The following is a 23,379-nucleotide window of genomic DNA, read 5'->3' as shown; positions in this document are numbered from 1 at the left end:
GGCCTTGACTCAGTGTAAGCACTGCTCAGCAATAACAAAAACATCCCTCTGTTATTAACACTGTTTTCAGCACAGATACAAAACACGGCCCCATACCGGTTACTATAAGGAAATTAACTCTATCCCAGCCAGAACCAGCACAGCTGGCCTTCTTGCTATAGCAGACAGCTTCCAAATGTACAGGCAAGTCTGCCAGTCCAGTAAATTCCTCTTATGATATATCAAGATTGCTGCTGCCTCTGTTGGAGTATAGACAGGTTCCTTGCCATAAATCAGAAAAGGCAATGAAATATTCTTGCAGAAAGTTCATGGCACATCTGGCTCAGCAGGAGGACAGATTGGGCACTTAAGCCGAAGGAGCAGAGGGAAGGGGAATTTGTTCAGCAGCAGATGGGGTTGCGCTGGCAGTGACTGCGGTTGCCACAGACAAGAGAAAAAGATCAAGCACTCTACCTTTGTTCTGCACGAGTTTCCAAGCTAATAACTCCATTTCTCTCTGCCTCTTTTTCCTCGCTGCTATTTCTTCCATGTGGTACTTCATATTCAGGAGCTCTCTACTGCGCTTCTGATCTCAGTCCAGAAAAGGATTTAAGCTCACTTCCATGAAAATGCAAAGTCTGTGCATCCAAGCAAAAGCTTGCACGCAAGAGAGACCCCAAGGCAGCATTAGGACTAAAGTGGGAGGGAGAAATCAGAAGCCTGAACTCCAGGTTGGTAAATCCAAGCTCTCACGGCCAGGCTGTCCAGTCCACAGAAACCATTTCACTGCAGCCCTGAATGTCTAAGAGGCTTGGAGGTGCCAAGGCTAACAGTGAGCTTGAAACTCAGCATCAGCTCTGGGAGGCAGACTTCTTTTTCTGAAGGACAGGACACAGCTGCCCATGGAGTCCGATGGGAAATCGGGGCAGAAGCAATAATTTTAGTGCTGCCTAGCCCTGATACAAAAGTCTTCAAGTAAGGGTAAAGCTCTAAGTACACCAGTAATTCTGTTCATTAGGCTGCTCAGCTGCATAAGAGCCGTAAGGAAGGAGTTTGAGAGAGGGGTTTTTTGTATTGGTTTAATTTTAAATAAATACTGCAAGCAGAGTACTTGGATCACAGCTGTCCAGAGCTGCAGCCAATGTTCTTGAACAGAAAATATCATTCTATTAGACATATTTTGGGGGGAAAAATTATGTTGTAAATACTCAAACTGAAGGAAGGAATAGCGGAGAAGGAATTTAATCTGTTTTTAAAACTAGAATCAATGTTTGGGGTTTTTTTCCAGTGGTAGGAAAATTCCTGATCAGCACTAAAATCAGTGCTTACAAGCTCTGAGGTGAGCCCATCAAATTTTGATTGACAAATTCAGACTGGCATTCTACATGCCAGCTGCATGCCTCAAGCTAAATTTATTTGTGTATTGAAAATAAATCCTCCAATTCCAGAAATACCACGAACAGAGAAACAGGTCGATTTGCTCACAGTAAGTTTTCAAGCCTCCTCAGGAGTTCACAGAAGAACTCAGCATTTGGCAGGGACTTCTGTGGCCAGTGAAATGCTTTCTGCAGATATCCAGGCTCATCCAGGGAAGAACGACAAAGTTTAATAGAGAAACCACCACTTGGACATTCCAACTTTTGATTCTTTTCCCCATTCCAGCCCCCACGACTGCCTACTCACAGCCCCCAGCCTCCTGCACATAGCATACACCTAAGGTAGTGCTCACGTAACACAAACAACCTACAGCTTCAAATTACCTTGTGATCCCTTATTACTTGCCAGACATGTTTTCTTCCAGAAGGCTGTACCCTAGGTTGGGCCAGTAAGATTTCTGGGTTTGCTTTTTCCACCAACTGAATTTTGTGCTTCCTTCACATGCATTGCTGAACATGACTCCAAATTAGGAGGTAGTAAGTATAGTTCCTCTCATTTTACAACCAAAGGAACTGAGAACAGTGGAGAGTCTTTCTGGCCTAAACCACCCCCATCCCAGCAGTCCCATGCTGTCCACCCAAACCCCATCTGCTTATGATGTTAAGTTGCATGTTTGGTGAGTGTCTCTAAGAGCACCAAAACTTTGGCTCACAAATTAATAAGCACCAAGCAGACATCATTAAACAGAGCAGCTCAGGTACTCTGACATCAAAACCCTCCCAGAGGTAGAAAAAGAACCCAGGAATCCTGGATGCTCCATTCTCCTGCTGTCCAGGCACAGGCAGAGCATGAATTAGCTGCCCAATGCAGTGGTAAGTCAAGCACAACAACCCACCATTGCTACTAGCTAAGAACGACAGAGTTTAAGGAGAGATGCTCTCAAGAGTCATTAGCACCTACATAGTACCCTGAATGTGTAAAGTGTTAAGTAAACATTATGAAATTATCAACTGATCTTGAGAAATGCGGAATATTCACCATCCCATCTGAGGGCAATAGACAGAGGTGCTTTAAACACCACTCAAGGAAGCAGATGTTCAAGGCAGGTTAAGCACTCAGCTGCAGGTAGCTACATTTCGTCCCAACTCTGTATTTATATCCCAAACTACAGAGGAGAGACAACATAACCCTACTTCACACAGTAAAACCTGTGGAGGATTTATCTGGTGCAGGATTAGGATGGCATGTTGTCAATACCTCAAGAAGATGCCCCTTGACATGCAGGTGGTACTACCTGCATCCTGATTCAAACAGGAGCTTTGCAAAGGTCACGTTTTGTAACTCCAGGCTGTGCTGCCACGTTCACTAGCAAGAGGCTTAGTGAATTAAGGTAACCCACTATTTGCTTAGGGCTGCATGGAGGTTTAAGCTTTCTTATTGCTAAGCTGCCATTTATGCATCTTGACATCAGTAAAAAAAAAAAAAAAAAAAATTGGTTAATGAGACAGCAATATTCAATTTAATTTGCTGCCATGTCTGTAAGGAACGTACCAGGAAATAAAAGCCTGCAGCCATACTCTGCAAAATAGGCAACTTTCTGACATAGACAAGAGCAGAAGTTCCCATGGTAAAACCTTGTTACTGCTCTCACTACAGCCTCTTGTGCCATACTCCTATTCCTATTACCCACAGACACAAATGAGAAACGTGTTTCGCTCTGCACTGAAAATGAGCAGTGACTCCTGCAGCAACTTTCAAAAGCACCACTGGAAACAGTTTCCATTGCTAGTACTCATTGTGTCTCAGAAAAACTGCCCCTTTCTGTTCTAGGTACAAAGTTTCGAATAAAAGAGCCTAGGATCTGCAGTAGCATTTGACCATGGCAACACCATGTGATTTGCTATTGTCCATGTTCACAGGAGACATAAACAACAAGGTTGTGCTAAGTGCCACGTAAGAGTTGCTTCAAGACAATGAGCCACAGACACAGCTCTGAGTCCTTCACCTCCTTCTCACTCACACACCCCATCTCACTGGTCGGGTGCTCAGACCATCTTCCTCCTACGTGGACTTTCTGGTGCATGCTAACATACTAACACACCCACTACAGCTCTTCCCTTAGCAGCGTCACGCAGGGGCTATCTCCCTAGCTAGCCACAGATCTTAACGAAACTTGCTGGAACTTAGTATCTTCATGGGCTCTATTGCAGTTTTGGTTGCAATTGGCCAGCACCCGCAAACCTCAGTAAGGTGGGAAGGGGACATGCGTACGTTCACAAGTCTCCACTGATTGGCAAAGTAAGTGTGGTTCCCTTAGGGGAGCAGATGTCAAGACAGGTCTTGGTAAAGTAACAGCCTGTTCCCAGCACTGCCTATTTACGGTGAGAGCACAATCAGTCCACAGAGGCACTTAGTGCTCAGTTCAATTACTGCACAAAGGCTGCTACTGGGGTGAGGGTGGGTCACAGAGACAAAGGGCTTAAAGAAAACAGACTTAAAAATCCTATTAAGCACCAATTTAAATTTAGAAGGACTCTTGCCATTTTTATCCCTTTTTGGCCCAGCAGTGTTCTGAAGGACCCTGGTTTTCAAGAGACACAGACTCAAAGGCATCCACAATATAAATGGTGGTAATAACTTAATCCTGCTTTTGTGCAAGACAATTCTAACCATTTAGAGTTTAGCAAATGCTGTAAGGGTCCAGCAGATGCATCAAGGGAAGAAAAATTGTTTGCTTTGGGTATCTGATCCAAAGAAATCTCTGAAGGTTGCAAAGCACCCTTGCCCAGCCACCATCTCCCCCTGCCAGAACAAGCAGCATTTCAGCAAGTTTGATAATTTTCCCCTGGTTGACGCAAAGTTTCAGAAACAAAAGCACAAAATAATAGGCTTGGCAACTCCATATAACTGGGGAGCGAGAAAATTAAAAGCACCCCAAAGACACGTTTAATTTTTGCAACAAAAAGTTCTCAAGAGCGTGAATATTTGCGTTCTGCCTCCCATTCCCTTTACTCATGGCATGTAGTGAAGGAAAGCTCTTGGGAAGGAGCGGTAGTGGGATTTATAGAAAAAACTTCAAATAATGCAGCAAAACAGAGCTGGTCATCCAGCAGCTCTCATTCCAAATCCAGGACATAAATAACTATGCTTATTTCACCTCTCTATCCAGTAGGGCTATCTGATCACAAAACAGACTCCATCTGGAGGGATGAGATGGGAGTCAAGAGCAAACAGGCTACACAGAAATTGGCCAGTTAGCTGGGGCAGGAACAGGACTGAAAACTTCTCCATGAAGAACCCAGTCACACAGAATCACAGACCTGCAGAGGCCATGATATAAAGCACATGCATAAATGGTTAAAAAAATAGCCAAGCAATTAAAGATCATGATCTAAAGTTTAAAGTCTCTTTATCCCTTGGCAAAATTGCTAGGGATTCAGAAGGCAATATTGCAACTCCAAAGCATGAGCTGGACAGCCGAGAGATTCAAAGGTGTTTTTAGCATTACCTCCTTGAAGTTGGGCAGATACATACACACATACATACGTGCTCTATGGGAAAGTTGCAAAACATGCTAACATGGCTTTGGAAGGTCTCTGAGATTATCAGCACTGGGTGAAGATAATGGGAAAGGGAAAACAGGAGTCCACCATACTTCACCCACCTTGCTTTCTCAAATACTTTCCAAGCTTTGCAATGCAGCAAAGCTCACTGCAACTGCACATATCTCTGCAATAGATCACAGGTCTCCTTCTAGGCTCCATATATCCCACAGAGCTAATCACAACTACTGAAAATAGTCCTAAGGATATGTAAACTTAGCTTATCACCTGGAGAATGTGTTCCTAGCATAGTGCATGATGCTGTCAAAGTCATAGGTCTCTCCCAGCGAGTTCACTTCCCCAGCTTCCATCTTTAAAAAGTTGTACTCCTGACCTGTGATGCCAAACACAAAGGGAAAAAAACAAATCACTTAAGAAAAAGAAAAAAGAATGAAAAAGCCTCCCACCTCTGCGCACCTAGAATGAAAAGGAATATACTCCTACATTCTAACAATTCCAGCTGGGCATCCAAAACCTCTATTCACCCACCTATTTTGACCCTTATTCTAGGCAAGGACTGGTAATATTTCTTCTTCTCCATCCCAACTCACAGACCACTAGGGTTTTCCACAAGTCCAGCAAGAATGGTTTCCACCCACCCAAAAGCCAAGTGGAATAACCTGAAGTGCTATTTCACCTTGCTGTATGTTCTCTCTGATGATCGTGACATGCTGGTCCCTGTCAGGCCGGGTGTGCTCATGCCAGAAACCCACCACATGACCCAGCTCATGAGCCACAATACCAAACTTGTCACAGTTCTTCCCAATGGATATAGCCTGAGGGCCTCCTCCTCGGCGACCCACATATGAGCAGCATCTGGAAAAGAAAACCCACAAACCCATGCAGTACGTCAATCTGTAGGGGAAGCCTGAGACATGGAAACAGAAGATGGCATTTGGCAAGGTCCAGGACCGGCCAGCGGTTGCGTACACTATATGTACTTAACGTGCGTGTGTGTGTGTGTCCATATAAAGAAAACACATAAGTGCATGTCTATAAAAATGCATATATACACTTAAGTGTTATCCCAGGAAAAAGAATCAAGAAAGGCTTATCACCTTCTGAGCAAATACTAGATTATCCTGGCATAAGGGAATAAGAACGGATCTCTCTGACAGATTCCCCAACGTAGCCTTTGGTTTATTCTGACTAGAGCTAGACTTACAAAAACATCCATCAATGAAAGGGATGTTTGTGACAGATAGCTGCAGGTAATGTGTGTATCACTTACCCACACGTTCTATACGTGAACACAATGAAACTCTCTTCATCAGTTCTCTCCACAAATGTCACACAAGTATGCTTCTCCCAGTGCCTCATCGCTTGCTTAAAGATAGCTCTTTGGGTTCCTGAAAAAGAAATCCAAAAAGAGCAAATAGTGAAGGCCAGGCTTTCAGGAAAATCTCTGATGAAGTTCATCTGGAAAAGGGAACAGTCAATCTTTCCCAACAGTCAATCTTATACCTGTAGACACCTCTAGGAATCTGGGACCCACTTCCTACTATAGCACTAACCTACTGTATCATACTTTTCTCTCCTTCTATTTGATGAACCAATTGCTCTAATTAAACAGGTAGCAAACTTGGTTAAGCACATCAACACTTCTGCACATGAGACATGTCACCTCACTAGGTAGAGGTCATTCTGGCAGAGCTGCTGGGTGTTCTGATCTGTGCACCAGCTACTCGATGGTGTGCCAAATTTGCTCTCATGCTGCAGCATAACATGATCACACACAGCTTTCAACCTCACGAATCCTACAGATGCTCCTCAAAACTAAGGCAAAACTGCCACTAGGTATTCAAAATTAGAAGCAAAAACTATATAGGAGCTAAAGGCAGTCACAGGGCAGCGTAAGAAGGTATAGAGATACACTGCTGCTCTGTGCTTGAACTGAGGCACAGCTCAGGACTTGCACAGAGACACACCTGAGAAGTCAGGTATTATACCTGTTGCACACTAGCAAGAAGACAGCCCACAGGACCTTCCCTCCCCAGGGAGCAGCATACCTCCAGTGGTCACTCAGCAGCATCCAGCACAGTCACACAGACAGCTGGGAAGTGATGCCCCAGAGCAGCACATGGCCAGGAGCCTCCCTACACTGCCTTTCCAGCACAGCCGCTGCACAGAGCAAGCGGCCGCTCTCAAGAGGGGCTAGAGAGCGGGGAAAGGCCGGAAGTACATCAAAAATGCACAAGGAATACAGACAGGAGCTCCAGGGTGGGATTAAGCTGAAGCAAACCACCAAGCTGAACGCAAGAGAGAATTGTGCTATGGTGAGAGCTGCTTCTTACACACTCACCCACATGGAAAGATGGTGTTACCTACTCTGGATGGGTTAGGGCAGTAGGACACACATAACACAGAGAAGACTTTCTCATCAGACCCTGAGGGATGGGGATGGCTGTTCTCTGGGAAATGCAGGGGGACAGCTGTGGCTAGCAGGCTACTCAATATCCTGCCAGGTTGCATGAGCCCCTCCTTTTGTAAGAGGTGAACAGACCCTTCCACTGGGGCTTCACAGACTCCTGGCAGCAGTGCGGGTGCCAGTATGAGACAGGGTCTGGGTGAACATGTTAAAGAGGTCTCGAGGATCACCCCAAGCTTGCAGAAGAGGCATGACTGGGGGGGCAAACCCACGCTGTACAGGAGTGGTTCCCAAACTGCCCTTTGCTGCTGGGACAAAAGTATATCACAGGAGCTCAAGGGAATAAGTTCTGCTGGATCTAAGTGGCAACCTGGGGGACACAGGAAGGAGCTGGCTCCAGTGAGGCACAGAGCATTTGTCATCAAATCAAGGAAACCAATTTGTCTTGATTTGTCATCAAGTCAAGGAAACCAATCCCATGGGGAACCATTGAGCTACAGAGAGGTGGCATCAGAGCAAGCTGTCTGTCTGCTTTGCATGAGGGACTTATCTGCTGCACCCCAACAGACATCTTAGTTTGGACAGCGCCCCAGAGATGCTATAAAGATCCTGAAAAGGATACTCTGGAGAGCTCCTCATCCACCCTGGGACTCAGCTCACTGTTCCTCTCCCTCACACAGCTAGAGGAAACCCTGAAGTTTGGTGCCCAGAAAACTGCAGGTCAGGAAGCAGAGTGCACAGGGAAAATTATCTGACTGAGGATTCAGGAAGCAACCCACTGTACTGCTCCTGCTCTTCCAACAGCAGAGAGGATCTCTTTGTGGAAAAACAGGGTATGAGTGCAGCTCACAAGTGCTGGCTCCTGAAGCAAGTAAGAAAAGTGACCAAGTCACCCAATTACTTCTTGGACTCCAAGAGAAGAACCATCTCATTGCACACTTCAGTCTCAGGCTTCCACAGTGCACAATTACTTGTGCAACCACATGCCCACCCTGTCTCAGGAGAGAGGTTCCCAAGGACCCGAGTCATTTGTGGGAAAACTCTGCTCCCGTGATCTCCCACACATTTTGAGACACTCACCCCTGAGCAAACAGGGAGCAACGTTTTCACTACTGACCAGTGAAGTTTCCTCCGATCACATAGGGGATGACCCCCCCTGGCCAGATCCTCTCAGCCCTGGATGTGGTTGCCCTGCGCACTCTGGGAGAGGAGGGCGTATCCATCCCAGACTCATTTTTATATTCCTTCCTCTTCGGTCTCCTCACAAGCGTTGTGTTCTGCCCGACGTCTGCAAGACAGAGTGGCAACACTGTTTAAATCCTCTTTAGTTCCACGTGCAGCCCTCAGGTAATACCTTGGAGCTTCAGAAAAACAGAAAAAGCAAGATGTTAATCCAAACCAGAAGCCATAGCCAGATTTCCCAGTGATTTGTTTGGGACTTAGAGACAGTTAATCTGTAGTAACCAGGCCCTTCTGCCTTGGAGCCTCCCTATGCACTATGCCAAACCTATTCTCCCAGAAAAGTGTAAAGGGACACCCCCCCGCCCCCCCATCTCGAGCCACTCGCTCTCTCCAACAGCAGCTTCACAGATGGGGACACAGTACTTAAACAAGGGGAATGGGAGGAAGGAGGTCAAACAAGCCCAGATGTCACTGTGTATTCTCAACCTGCCCTACTCATCCAGATCTGCAGAGAAAGGGTTGTTCTGGCAGGGCTAGCTTCACAACTGCAACAACTACTCATTCAAGTTGGCTTTGGAAGAAGAGGACAAGCCTCTTCGACTGAAACCTGTACTCCAGGCTGAAAGGTATTATATAAAAGTGTTTGTTTTCACATGCTAGGTCTTGGGTGGTTTGGAAACATACACAGATCAGACAGTCTCTGCTGGAGGAGGGATGCTCAGGGTGGAAAAGTGAGGAATTCTATACTTAACGCAAATGTCCATCTCTTCATTTTAATGAAAAGGAGCAAAAATACAAAAGGGAAAAGACAACACATGTCTCATTTCTTGCTAAAAAGGTAGAGGAGCCCTGGCTGTGTAGTGCTTGGTGCTGGCCATAAAACCTGCCTGAGGATTCACGCAGGTTTCCAGTGGGACCTGTACCTTGCCCTGCATCTGTGCTGCTGCAGCTCTGCTCAGATACTGGTTACACCTACACAAGTTGCACTTTTAATGTGGTGTGGGTCTGATCCAGCAGAAAATATCCTCCATTCAGAGCTTCCTGGCTGTTCACCTCCTATTTGCTGTGCCATGGGTGACCCCAAACCTCAAAGCAGCCTTAGTCCAGCTGGGCTTTACTAGCATGTGTAAGGACTGTGTAGACACCATTTCTTAGATAAGCTGCCTGTATTGCACAGTCAACCCATCAGCTGGACTTGGGCAAAGGAATAATAGAGTGCAGGGGTTGCTACACCTGCAGAGAGTGCTGGCCTAAAGGGAACTCTCCTCACCTCAAAAGGCAGTGCTGCTAGCAGTGGCTCCTCAGTGCTGGTGGGCCTCTCTAAAGCTCCAAGAGGAGGGATCTAAGCTCCAATTGTGGTCTTGTGATTCATATGGAAATTAGCAAGACTGGCTACAGCTTTGCTTCCAAATCAGGGACATGGGCTGCTGGTTTATGAAAAAGCACAAGCCCCAGTGAGACCCTCCTCCAGTGACTAGAAGGGCTGCTGAGAGCCTCTCCTTCCATTCATACCTCCATCAGCAGCATGGCTAAGCAAACCACTACTGTCAAGGCTGAGGGGATCAAATCAATGGGAAGGAAATTAAGGCAGTGCAGGGGGATTGAAGGAATGAACTTCAAACCCTCCCCTCCTGCTCCACCAGGTCCAGCCCTTCTTGCTGGAGGACTTTGCTCGGAGCTGCAGGACAAAGATGGGAATTTGCCTTTTGCTCCTTTTCCTCCTGAACATCTCCCCAGCACACTGGCTGCACCCGGCATTTCAGAAGCTGCCCCATCCCCAAACCAGCTGCTGGACCCTGGAAAGCAGATGCTCTGAGGTTGGGGGTTCCCACAACAAAATAAGAGCTGCCCTCCCCTTCTTTGCATACACCTATTCCACAGAGGTACTGCTGGGGCATTACAAGGGTCACAGCTGGAAGAAGGGAGAGGGTCTCAAGACACAAGTAATCTTCTGGATACCTGTTCTCCAGTCACAAATTGCTCCTAGGCCTGCCTAAAATCTCTGAATTTGCACACAGACAGCTTCTGCCAGCAAAGCCAAGTGAGAAGTCATCTGCCCCACATTCTCCTGTGCCTGGTGCAGTAGGAGCCCTGCACAGAGGACTCTGTGCCACCAACATTTCCATTCCTCACCAGCAACAGATCTTCCTGGGTAAATTCTCCACACCAGTCCTGCAACAGCTCAACTGCTCCTAATTCTTGCTAAAACTTTCTGCCTTTAACAACTTAAGTTTGCAGTGGATCCTTGTAGAGGCCTGGCACACCCTCCTAGCAGGGACATGGGGAAAGCAGGCAGCAGATGCCCTATCACCAGGGGGCAGAAGAAATCCAGACAGCATATCCCATACCATATGTCATCACGCTCAGCAATTAAAAACTGTGGGATTTTGTCTTCCAAGGTAGGCATTGCTCAGAAACCGGCTGGCCATCAGTCTGCTTGTGGATAGGGGTGAGCAACTGCTTTTATATCACTTGGTTTTGTTTCTATTTTCCTCTTTTCTTCACTTATTAAACTCTCTTTATCTCAACCAATGAGTTTTCTCACTTTTCCTGATCTCTCCCCTATCCTGCTGAAGGACAACAGTGACTGAGCAGCTGCGTGGGTGCTTGGCTGCTGGCTGTGGTCAACCCACCACACTATACAAGGCAAACCCACCCTTGCAGAGAGTCCACCACCACCAACAGGCAGATGCCTGGGCAAGGCTGGTCTCCTAGGCACGAAGGCACACACGTGTACAAAGGACAAAATGTGGTTTTACAGGGGGTAAAAAAGTAAATGAAAGATACCCAAAGGTCTGGGTGGGGTACCACATTACCCTTTTTAACTGCTTTGTTACTACGATCGGTTGAAGTGGTGTTCTCACTTGACACAAAAGACTGTTCTCCCAGGCCTCCTGCAAAGGAAAAAGAGCAGACATGTCCTGGTGAGTAGGCTGGCAGAGGTCCGACATAGAAAGATCAGAAGCTGTCAGTGATGCCATTTGTGGGTCTGCAGCCACAGAAACCAGCTGCTTTCCCTGTAAAAGGAACAAGGACTAAGAGCCTGATAAAGCTGGATTTGTTCCTAGCTTACAGTGACATCTTGCAACTCATTACCATCCTGTGCCTTAGTTTCTCCACATACTGAGTAGGCAGAAAGTCTCTTCGGGGAAGGCTAGTTCCATGGAGATTTACTGAGAATAGGAGCTATACTATTGCTACCATCCTCCTTATAAGTACCACTATTAAATCTCAAATTAAAAAAGGTACACTGTCAAGGCAAAGAATGATCTACATTCAGACCAATAAGCTCTATCAACTCTTATACATCTGGCCTGAATTCTGCTTCACTTGAAAACAAAAGTCCTTTTCTGCGATGCTAATATCCCACTGGCTGCCAAAACAGGAAGAACTGTGTGATGTTAGCTCCTGGGTATTTCTTGTGGCTTATCCAGCACTAGCTACCTCTCCCTTTTGGAACACACTGCCAGGTACGTGGAGGTCCCCAGGGTGGCCACAGAGGTCAGGCACCAAAACAAAACTGGTTTGTCCCACTCTGAGTGCCTTGCTGCCTGGCTTTCCTATTTCCTCCATGGAAAACGAACTCACAATGTTCCTGTGATGCACAAGACACCAACATGTTGGGGGAGGGATTTGACTGACTGCGTGATGTCACAGCTATTTGGCACAGAAACCACAGCAGTCCCATGACATCTTCGTACCTTTCCTCCAGGCAGCACTGCTGCTTCCTGTTCCCACCAGCATGCTATAGCAGAGCATTGCTGCAGCAGGGTACGGGGGCTGCAGAAACAACTCCACCAGGTTAGGCTGTCTGGCACACCAAGAGGGCTGAGGGGGCTCAGTGCATCCAGAATCCTCTACCATAAGATGAAGACTCAGGGAGAGACCCTATCTCCAGGGAATGGAGATAGAGACCCCTGTATATAGCCCCTACTGGTCTTTTGACCATTAAGGTATCATGATATTTAGCAATACCCCAGTACTTGAATTTTAGTTTTTCTGATGTATGACATGGAAATAGGATCTTCCCTCAATGCTGAATCCATTCTGCCACAGAAAAAGATTGTAAATGCCACTCAGTGCCAGAAACTGATTTAAAACAAACAATAACTTGTTCCCACTTCCTTTTCAGAGGACTTCAGAATAGTTCTGCTCACTATAAGGGAAAATACCAACTGTGCAAACTCACCTGTGCTGCAGGAAGCAAACTGAGATCTCCCTCCCTTACACAACGTTACCACTAAAACCTTATTTCTATAAGCACTGTTATGTCCACTGTGGTACAGTTCTCAGGTCTACAGACAACCCTTCCATGAGCAGCACATAAGAGAGAATCACAACCAGGTAACACAGGAGAAGGACTGAGTTCCACTTCATATTCACTTGGCTACTGGGCTAGCAAGGTGCCGGACACAGTGAAGTTCTGAGTGCTCACAAGCAGCTCGTGGACAACTGTTTTAATCAAAGCAGATTTTAGAGCACTGGAAAGACCCTGAATAGGGTGTTCTGTCTCAATTTTGTAACTGTATTTTGTGTTCACAAAATATTTTCTGATCTTTCTTCCCACCACCATCACCTTCAACTTCCCCTAAAATGCATGTTTCTAAATTAACTCCCCCAATACTAGACAGCAAAAAAACCCCAAAAAACCAAACCACCACCAACAAAAAAAACCCCCAAAGACCCCAAAACTCAGAAAGACTAAATATTTCAAAATAGGTAAAGAAGCAGAGGTATTTTCACAATATTGGTTTTCTGTTTTTCAGTTTCTTAAAAATGTCTAAAAGAATAAAAAGTTGAGAGTACTTAATGATTTTGCACCCTACTCTAAAATCTACCCAGGAATCTGCTGGTAGGGGAGCAGGGGGAAAAGGATGGAATCTCCAACGTCAGGTGCACCAAACTGTGTACCTCAAAGCCTTTCAAGGCTTGTTATGATGTGTCTTGCCCTGTGGACAAAAAAATACACAAATGAATTTCTAGCAATCAGCATCTGGGCATTTCAATAGGTGCAAATCTTCACAATTTAAACCAGAATTCTACAAGGAAGGGGCTTGGGACATTTCACATTATTTCTGCATACCTGCTCCAGCCTCTTGCCACATTGTTAATCTGAGCTATGCCAAATGCAATCTTCCAGGAAGCATTTAAACCTCCTGGGATAGCTTTCAAATTTTAGCCATCCCTTAAATGCAGGTTTACCAACAATCATACAATCTTGAGATTTGAATTCTATGTAGTACCAGCAGCTGCTGAGCGTGGGGAGGGAGAGAGCACTAGGAGATCACCCAGCAGCAAGACGACCTTCAGGACAGGGACGGTAGAAGAAAAATGCAGTGAAAGGAACAGAAAAATGGTTGGAAAATGAGGGAGGGGGAAGAGAGAACAACAACGGTCTTCTTTCTATAGCTGTCTGTCTTCCAGGTTTCCTGGGCTTTCCATTTTGCAAGGTCCAACTTGGGAACACCACAGAAACCAGAGAGCAACTATACAGAGTATAGAAACCTGGGCAGCAAGCCACTGAACAGTCACAGACCCAACATGGAAAACCAGCCCAGCATCTCTTTGGCAGCAAAGCTCTCTATGGAGGCTGTAGTAGGAGGGAGAACTCAAAAACAGTGCCTAGGGTGAGAACGCACAACACACGAGACAGCAAGATGTATAGCAGATAAATAAAACGTGCTTTGGGAATACATTCACAGCCTTAAGAAGGTGGTGCTAATACCACCACTGTTGTCCCGCTCCCTCCTTCCCCATCTTGTTATCGTGGTTCCCCTGTGAGCAGAAGGGAGGCTGAATGAGCCGACCTCTGCAGAGCTATTAGCAAGAGCAAGTTTCTACAGTCTTTGCAGCATGGTAAAGCAGCAACAGCATGATCAACCACCATACGCAGAAAGGGAGATACCGTTGGTCATACAGCACTGCTGGATGCTGTGTGGACACTTCAAGAGAGATGTCCCACTTTCAAGAGAGTTGGACATCTTCCAGACCCTGAAGCAGTCTTACTTTGCCAGCTGGAAAACTCTTCTTTTTGTTCTGGAGCTGGCTTCTTGCAAACCCTTCTCCAGCCCCTCCAAGGGGGCAAGGACAGGGGAAAAGGCACATCCCTGACACCTTGGAGGAGGGCTGAGAGGAGGGTATCAAATTCTACCTCTCTGACATTATACTACTATAACTAATTAGAATATCAGGAAAAGGATGATGAAAGAGCAATAAAATGAACCAGAGGAAAGTAAAATACTAAGACTCTCAGCTGAGTATAGGATAAAGCTTCCTGGTCCAAGAGACGCACTAAATCAGGGGACTGTCTCCCAAAGGAAGTGCCATAATTTAACAGAGCTTGACTGGACAAAAGCCACTAGATGTGTGAACAGGAACAAGCCTGATTCAACAAGATGGATTGCTCTGAACTCTATCACTCTTTTCCAGCCTCAATGTCGCATCCTACGATTTCCCTTTGTTTTCTTTCATGCCCAGTCCTCGTCACTTCCTTAAGCCCAAGCTCAACAAAAGTTCCTCTTCTCAGCTAAATTTTACAGCCCCAGGACTTCTCACCACCACCGCCCCCCCAAAGTATGCTATTCTTCACACAATATCCCATTCCATTTAAAGGAAACTCCAACCAGCCATTCACCACCAGAATTATTAAGGCATGTGGTCTTTGCTAAAGCAAAGGATAATTTTGTATTTCTAAATAAATGCAGCTTGCTTCCAGTCACAAACAGATTGCTTCTTAATTGAACTTGGGAGGTGAATTATATGGTGAATTAGGAAAAAAGAACAACTCTGCATTTAGTGAATTGTTCCCCTAAGAGGGAACTGTATGGGATTGAATTGCAAATGATGGCACCAAACCCTACAGCCGGGCCCCCTCTCCTGCACCCGAGCTGCTGACCTCTGCCGTGCTGCAGTGTCATTTGCGCAGACTGCTTTTCCAAGCTGTGAGCACATTCTTTCCCAGAGATCAGTGCAAGCCTTGGTTTCTTATGCAAAGGAGATGTTTGAATAAACTAGTGTGACTAATGAAATCTACAACATCTTTGCATATTTTGTCTCATTGTAGCTGATGAAAAGGGAAAGCACTACACAAAGGCCAGATATGGGTGTGCAGATATACCGGATATTTTCAAACACTACTAATCTCACCAGTAGAGACAGGGAGCACCCATAGCCTTGCATCCCATGACTCCGTTTTTGAATCATACATGAGAATTTTGGAAGATCCTGTGCTGGTTCACTTGAGCTTTTAGACGTTTCCTATCCTTATGATAGTTAAACATATCCCAGAGATTAAGGTGACTTGACAGACATTTAGTCCTCTTTTCTGATTCTTCCCAAGAGAAGGCTAAGGCACGATCCTAGCAAAACAGAGATATGTAACTGATATGTCACAATCAATAAATAAGGAAGCCAAGAAAGGCACCTTGCATCTGGAAGCGGCTGCACACAGGTTGCAGGCAACGTGCAGGTTCTGTTGCCCCCTCAACACATTCCTGAAGTTGTACCTCTCTGTCAGACTATTCCGTCACCTCCAAGAGCAGAGCAGATTCTGGCATTACTGCTTCAGAGCATGAAATGTATGTATTGAAGCCTATTATCATTAGAAACACTGAAGAGGAGAATGGAGATTTTCAGTTTGACACCATGCTCTGTGGAAAGCCAATACGCTAATAAAAAGGCAGGTTTGGTCTACCGCTTCCAGTAACACGTAATAAGATAAGCAAAACAGGATTGACCTTTCTGGTTTTTAATGCATATCCAGCAGTTAACAAGATCACTTTCATCCTCAGTACTTCCTGCCTGCTGCTGTACCAGACCAGCCATCACCTTTCTCCAGCCTGACTGTTTAAGCCTTTTTTGCTTCTCCCACAACCAGGGATGATACAGAATTTATTAGATCATGTCTTCATGCAGGGAGCTGTACTAGATCTCCTAAGCTCTTTTAACTCCCACATTTTTGTGATTCAATCCTTCCTAACAATTCGTCCTGCTTAACAGCTACAACCCCAGCAGGACACTGCCGGACTCCCTAACTAGATAACTGAGTTTCTGACCACGACCTGACAGAGAACACACAAGAGATTCTCCACCCAGGCTGGGAATATTTCATCTTCTACCTACAGTGCACTTGTACAGCAACTTATTTTTCTGTTGTCCACAGACCAGTACTGCCAAGGGAGCTTGACTGACTGAAAGAAACGTCCAGAAGCTTAAATGCACCATGAAGCTGAGATAAATCCACCACGCTTGCAACCCTGGCTGAAGAACAGGTGCCTAAGTTGTTTGCAGGAACTAGAGAGGCAGCCTGAGGTGGTAGGTAAGGGTCCAGCGAAGCAGAAAGCAGGAGGCTGCTGCATTGTTGGCAAGAAAGCAGTTTCTCTCACTCTTCCAGGAAAGCAGTTTCTCTCACTCTTTCAGAAGAGGAAAACGAAAATACAATTTTGTTAAAAGAAGTCCAAGTTGTTCAGCTAGAATCAAAATAAAAGACAACATATTAAGAGAGAGAGCGAGCACAAAGCATGCCATCAAAACCATACTGTTTGCAGTTCCCTAGTACCACTACCACTGGATAAAAGACGTGTAACCTGAGGGAAGAGCAGGAAGCAGACTCCATTCAGTACCCATACTTCCCACAAGAAAAGGTGGGACTGGGAGCAGTAGTAATATATTGGACCTGAAAATTTGTCTTCTACAAGATGCAACTTAGGGTTGAAGGTATTTATTATGGTGCATGTTCTTCTATTTTTTAAAGCCCAGGTAGTCTGAACCACCAAAGAGGGGGCAATCAAATCCCTTACTTAATAAAGTTTCTGTGCTTGCTTCCACTTGATTACAACCCATGAGGGGCTTCTTGCCTAAACCAGGAGAGGAAGGCTAGGCAAAGCAGCTAAGCAGCCCGCTGGTGAATCGGGATGCATGTAGTGGGCCTAGAAATGCCCACCACCCTCCTATTGAGTACCTCTAAGACCTCCAAGCTGCTTGAGAGGCAGCTGACTTCTAAAACATTTTAACACCATCTGTCTTCTAGCTTTTATCTGAAAATGCTACTCTGGGGCCAGATGAGTTAAGTCACCTGAAATCAAAGGAGAAACATCAGTCCATATCGATATATAAAGCTTCATTTCAGACTACACCTACCTAGAATTTGAGTCTAAAACCCAACTACTGCCAATAGGAATTGTAGGTGTCTGAAAAATTGCAGTTTGAGAACACAAAATGTTCCTACATGGGAAGCTAGATAGGATGAAGCTTGCGACATCTCCCTTTTTTCCAAAGTGGAAAAGTTTTCATTAAAATCAAAATCTCCCACCTTCAGAGCAGTTCCAAGCCAGGATGATTTTTCCTCTCCAGACCAACAAAGACCCTCTCTGTGTTCACCGGACCTCCTCTTCCTTCCCTGGTTGCTGTCCACACAGGGAAGTGCTCCATAGCTGAACTACAACCGCTCCTTTCATCACCTCCACTGGGGACAAAGGAGTCCCCCGTGAGCACTGAGGACTCTGCCAGGTTATCCCATTTTTCTGATTCAGCACAGAATAACTTGACTGTATGCATAATTATCTGGTCTCATGTGTATTGAGCCTCAGTAAGACTTTTTCTAATATGTCTTACTGTGGAAGAAAGACCATTTTAGATCTGGGACACAACCAGGGAAAAACGTGTCATAAAATACATTTAGAAAAAATTATTAACAATTTCAGGTCTCCTGCCTGTGCCTTAAAACACCTCACTTTCATACTCTCATCCAATATACGTGCTACTCACGTGCCACAGCTTAGAGACTGGATTTCAAACTGAGGCTACAACGAAGCATCAACAAAACCAAGAAGTGCAGGTAACATTAAACACCTGTCACTGTTCAGAGCTTGGGTTCTGGTAAACTCTGTCATATTGTGACCATCAGAGATGCTTCTGGAAGAACAGGGTAAGTCAAACGATGTTACATGCTGCTTTTTAACTTCCTCATTAATCAGTGGTCAACAACTCTTAAGTGTAGAAAAAAACCACTTTATGGCACTGGATTTTCTAACCACAGAGAAAGTGATGATTTTATTAAAACACGCTCTGCTGGGAAAATGCATTCAGAATGCGGAACAGATGTTTCCCAGAGCTGGTGGAGAGTCTATAGCAAAAACCTTTCATAAACCCCAGGGCCCTGGAGATCTGAGCAAATTATTTGAGATAGATCCTTCAGCATTTCCTGTCAGTGGAATAGCTGAAGTTCCCTCAATTTACTTAAAGAAAAATAAATTAAAAAGGACAAGAATTCTGAACCCCAAATTCCCTGCAGGAATCTGTTTTTCATATTCAGAGTAAGCTGACTAGCTGCAATAATTCAGGAGAGTCCCAGGGTCCAGAGGCTTGACAAGCAGATGTGTCATCTCCACATCAGCCCTGCAAATGCTTGTGCAGGGCAAGGACACTGGCCTCCCAGGGAAGTTCACGAGAAGAGGAAGGTGAACACAGCTAAGCAAATGCAGAGCAGCCACAAACATGAGCTGCAAAGCACTTAAAGCACCAAGCCCTTCTGCTGGCCATCTTTGGAACGGCAGAGCAGAAGTACAGGCAGCACTGTTCCTCAACACCCCATTTTCTCCCTGGGCACTCCCTGCTGTTCTGGAAGTGGCAGTATCACTTTTATACTGTGATGCATCTTCTTTTTAAAGAAGGCATTGCAAGAAATGTGACAGCCTGACCCAACCTTTCAACCGAGAGTCAATGCTTAAGGGACCAATGTCCTCTGGAGACAAGGAAGGACTGAGAAGACTGGAAGGGGCCTTTTCCTGCAAGCTGTAACATCTACCTCTGTTCCCTGGGGTAAACAGACAGACAGACAGATGAGAAAGAAAAGAAAGGAAAAAAGTTACCTATTACCTGTGTCATGTCACCAATTTCTTCCAGTGAGAGTCCTGCAAGTCCCTGGCTTACAGTGCTTTACTGAGGGAAGTGAAAATTAAAAGATAGAGCACACAAGTACTATGGCCATGTGCATGTCTCTGCTGTATGGCCAGGTCCACCCCCACAGTGCACAACTTCTCCCTTCCCACCACATCAAAGCAGTAATGTGTAGCACCAAGTACCCCCACCCCGCTGCACTTGATTTCTCATCAATCTGATGGATCAAGATCTATTTTTAACAGGTGTCTGCCTCTCCATCACATTCCTCTTGATTCACAATAATCCTCCTCCTTCCCTGTCTCTCCTTTGAAAGGAAAGAAAACCAGAAGCGAACTTGCAGGTGATAAGGAGACTCTAAGAGCTGTTTTGGGTTCACCCATTACTGTTCTAGCAGGCAGTACACCCCCCCGCTAACATCCCTTTCCCTGTGACCTGCACAGCCTAATTGCCTCGGCCTCACTCGACCCCAAGACCCCTCAGGCACGGCCACGCACAGCTCCCTGCGCTGCCTCGCAGCATCCCCTGCCCCGTTCCAGCTGTGGGCTCCCAGTCAGAGCCCAGGGCTCTCCGCAGACCAGCCAGACCACTCCTCCCACTCAGCCTTCCTAATCCTTTTGTTTTCCCTCTACCTTGTTTGTACTGGATAAAAATTAACTCAAAATGAAAACACTACACTAGAAGCTAAATTATGTTTGAATGCAATTAAAACTCCTTCCACAAAGAGTATGTGGTGCCAGCACAGAGACCTTTCTTCCAGCTTGCTTTCTGCCTGGGTACTCAGATGCTCCCAGTCTTGGAGATTTTTGGTGCCTTCTTACCCCCCCAGGAGCCTGTGCCATGTTTAACAGGCAGCTGAGCAGAGCACCCTAAGTAGATATAAGCAGAGACACCCCATCTGCTTGGTTACCTACCAGCTCCACCACAGCTCCTTTAGAGGACACCCCAAACCGATTGCCAACAGCGGGGTAACCTCCAGCCCCATGGTCAAACGGATGCCTGAATCATTTGCAGTCGTTAAAGATGCAGCGGGGAAGCTGGGGGGGTAAGTGGCAGAGCAGCTTTCCTCACTGCAGCGAGCTGCCCACGGAGAGCTGCTGGCAGAGCAGCTGCCCCATCCATCCCAGGGATGGCTGCACTTCCACGGGGGAGTCAGCTCTCAAACTCACTCCTCTCTGCCACAGACTGACTCCAGGATTCAGAAACACCATCAACTGCAAAGGGAAGAGTGCTAATGCCCTCCCCACCACAGCTTTATAAATCTCCTAGTATCTTCTCCGCTCTAGGAAGTGGAACAGCAAGATAATCTGAATATTTCCTTTTGCCTCTGATCTTTGCCCCGGAGAAACTTGTTACCCATTCCCCAGGGCTGTCCAAGTCACCATCTGGCCTCAGAACTACAGCAGCACACACAGTCCAGCATTTCAGCCTAAAACTAATTTGCTTTCTTTCCCCACTTGACAGCTGAATAAATACTTTGTCCTTGCCATTTGAAAAGGGGAGCTGCAGTGAAGGTTTTTTTGTCCACTGTAGCTACAAACACCAGCCTTCTTTCCAAATTAGGCCTGAACAAGCAGGAGTTTATTCCACAAATGTAACCCCTTTCTGTTCACAATCAACCACGAGCAGTTTACAACTTCTTCTAATTTATTTCTTGTTTGCTATTATCCATCAAGGCATTTTGGCTACTGATTGTTTCTTGGCCCTGCCAGCTATTTTGCTGAACGGGATAAGCAACTTTTATTTTGTGGGCACAGCAACATCCCTGCTTGAAAGGGGAGAGCCTGAGGGTCAAGGCATCCAAGCCACCCTCATGGAGCAACCATCCTGCAATGACTGCTCTCAGAGCTTACTAGACCCTACTCTTTCGCTGACCATTTCTGCTTCCAAATTAATTTGCTAAAACACTCTCGGAAATGATAAGGCAGCCTACGCAGTTGAGGCAAATTCAATTTTTCATTTGAGCAAGTATTCAAGGAAATTAGGCATTTGCCCAGCTCTGAAACAAATGCATGATTTAGGCAATTCCACAGTTATTGGTGAAGCACTGTCGAATTTTACAATTAGGGTAATGGATTTAACATCCAATGTAATTTCCATATGGATAAACTGATCTACTCAAGTACATTTGCCCATGTGTTCCCTGAATCACAGTTAATTAATATAAAGCTATTTAATAACGTCCACTTAAACACAAAAGACTATTCAGACTCTTCTGGCATCAGTAAAAGGAACAGCCTCCCCGTGTGTTACAGCAGCTGTAGACAAGAGCAAAAGAAAATTTAATTAAGAGCGATCAAGAGCAAGACAGTTGCAAACAGAAATCAGATGTTATAAATGCTCTACATGGTGACTACCCCAGCTCCGTAAAGGGCTAATAACACCAGCTAGCACCAACTTCCAGGTGCCTGAGATGTGCCCAAAAGAGAACTCAGAGGATGGGGGAAGCAGTGGGGCTGGGAGCCAAAGACAGGCAAAGTCAAGCAGGGAGCAGCAGGGATTCAGCATCATCCGTGCAGTGACGCTGCTGCAGCTCTGCCCAAAGCTGATGGTGGCACCACATTGAATAGGAAGGAGCTATAGAAACAGGCTGTTGGGAAGCAGCTTCAACCGTGGTATCAACATATATAGTTTCTGCAGATGTCTTTGGGTGCTTAAAGAAAGTTAATTGCTTATTAACAAAATCCAAGTTGATTAATTTCTAATGTGCAGCACTTGACAAGAGTGATACTGAGTTATTGCCTTCCTGGCTGATTTCTGAAAGCAGCATATGAATTGGACTCGCAGGATAAACACCACCAAAGTTTCCACTAAGAATGAATAAGTGGCAGAGTTTGAAATAGCTGGGGATTTTTGTTACAATGGAGAAAGCTTTATTGCTTGTGTGGATTAATTTGAGCAATATTGCAAAGCTCATAAAATCACTAAAAAAATCCAACTATGTAAGGCTGAATGTTGGCTGCACAGCAGAAATAAAACCACTTGTTTTGACAGGCGGGAGGCCACCATCCAGAAAACTTGATTTCAGGGAACAGTGCATTTACAAAACAAACTTTGTGGTGCATGTGACCAGCTGCCATCGGGAACCTAGGCAAGAGGAAGAAAATACATCTTAGTCCATGGGGAACGCAGAGCAAGTAGCAGGGCTGTGTCATTCAGGCTGCGCTCTGGCAAGGGCCAGATGGTATCTTCACCTGTTGCTTGGGAGTCTTTACCCTGCCCTGCAGGACCTTTATCACAAGCAAAGGGGAAAGAGGAGATAGACTCTTGCGGTGAGTGAAGCATTTCTCTGCTTGTCACAAGCCAAGTTCGGAACACCACAGCCCACCGTGTGAAGGAACACTGCAAGCCTCACTGGTCCCAACTGGTTTTGAAACACGTCGTACTGGAAAGACCCTAGTCCAAAGAAAACTGGAGCCTGCCTACCTTTTGGTGGGACAGGTGGAGTAAAGACTCTAGCACCTCTTGTTGCTACTCAGGCACACCACAAGCAGCACCTCGCTGCTGGGGAGGCAGTGGACAGCCCTCCATTAACATCTGATGTTAACTCAAACGTTATCTAGCACTCAAGGACCACTCACTCTCCCGCATCACACTTCAAGGTCACAGAGACTGTAGAAAACACAGCAAAAGTAGGAACAAAAACCACATTGGGAAGCAGGGATAACAGTAAGACAGTATTTGTCAGCATGTGAGAGCACTCTCCATGGGCATCACCTAAGGGAGAGGGGTTTGAGGAGGCAAGTAAGGAAAACAATGAACTCCCTTCGGTGAATATAGGAAGGAAGAAATGGGCAAACGTACCAAACCCTCTCTGGGCAGGGTCCAAGGTGAAACTTCCTCCTGAGGGAGGAGAATACAGCCCTCTGGTAAGGGGCTACGGGCAACCCAGCATTGAATGGGAATCTCAGAAGCAGGACAGCCAAACGTGCAACACACAGGAGCTTGTGGAGCGAGGAAATCAGAAGAATCCCT

General features: G+C 45.8%; 1 protein-coding gene across 7 annotated transcripts in view; it reads right to left on the bottom strand.

Annotated features, from left to right (window-relative positions):
• TLL2 (tolloid like 2) overlaps nt 1–23,379 on the bottom strand; it is a 96,365-nt gene that overhangs the window by 31,191 nt on the left and 41,795 nt on the right. For 4 of the 7 annotated variants that reach the window (XM_054831833.1, XM_054831835.1, XM_054831836.1 and 1 more), the window contains exons 3-7: nt 11,325–11,402; nt 8,444–8,614; nt 6,190–6,307; nt 5,596–5,774; nt 5,187–5,292 (exon numbers count right to left, since the gene is read on the bottom strand). In XM_054831833.1, coding sequence (XP_054687808.1) covers nt 5,187–5,292; nt 5,596–5,774; nt 6,190–6,307; nt 8,444–8,614; nt 11,325–11,402 — 652 coding nt within the window. Of the gene's footprint in view, nt 1–4,864; nt 4,868–5,174; nt 5,293–5,595; nt 5,775–6,189; nt 6,308–8,443; nt 8,615–11,295; nt 11,403–23,379 lie in introns of those variants that run through there. The other 3 variants (XM_054831837.1, XM_054831834.1, XM_054831840.1) reach the window with 3 other exon arrangements.

The sequence above is a fragment of the Grus americana genome, chromosome 7, assembly GCF_028858705.1.
Source record: "Grus americana isolate bGruAme1 chromosome 7, bGruAme1.mat, whole genome shotgun sequence".
Lineage (NCBI taxonomy): Eukaryota > Metazoa > Chordata > Aves > Gruiformes > Gruidae > Grus > Grus americana.
The sequence above is the reverse complement of the archived record's forward strand: the minus strand, read 5'-3'. Positions and strand labels throughout refer to the sequence as shown.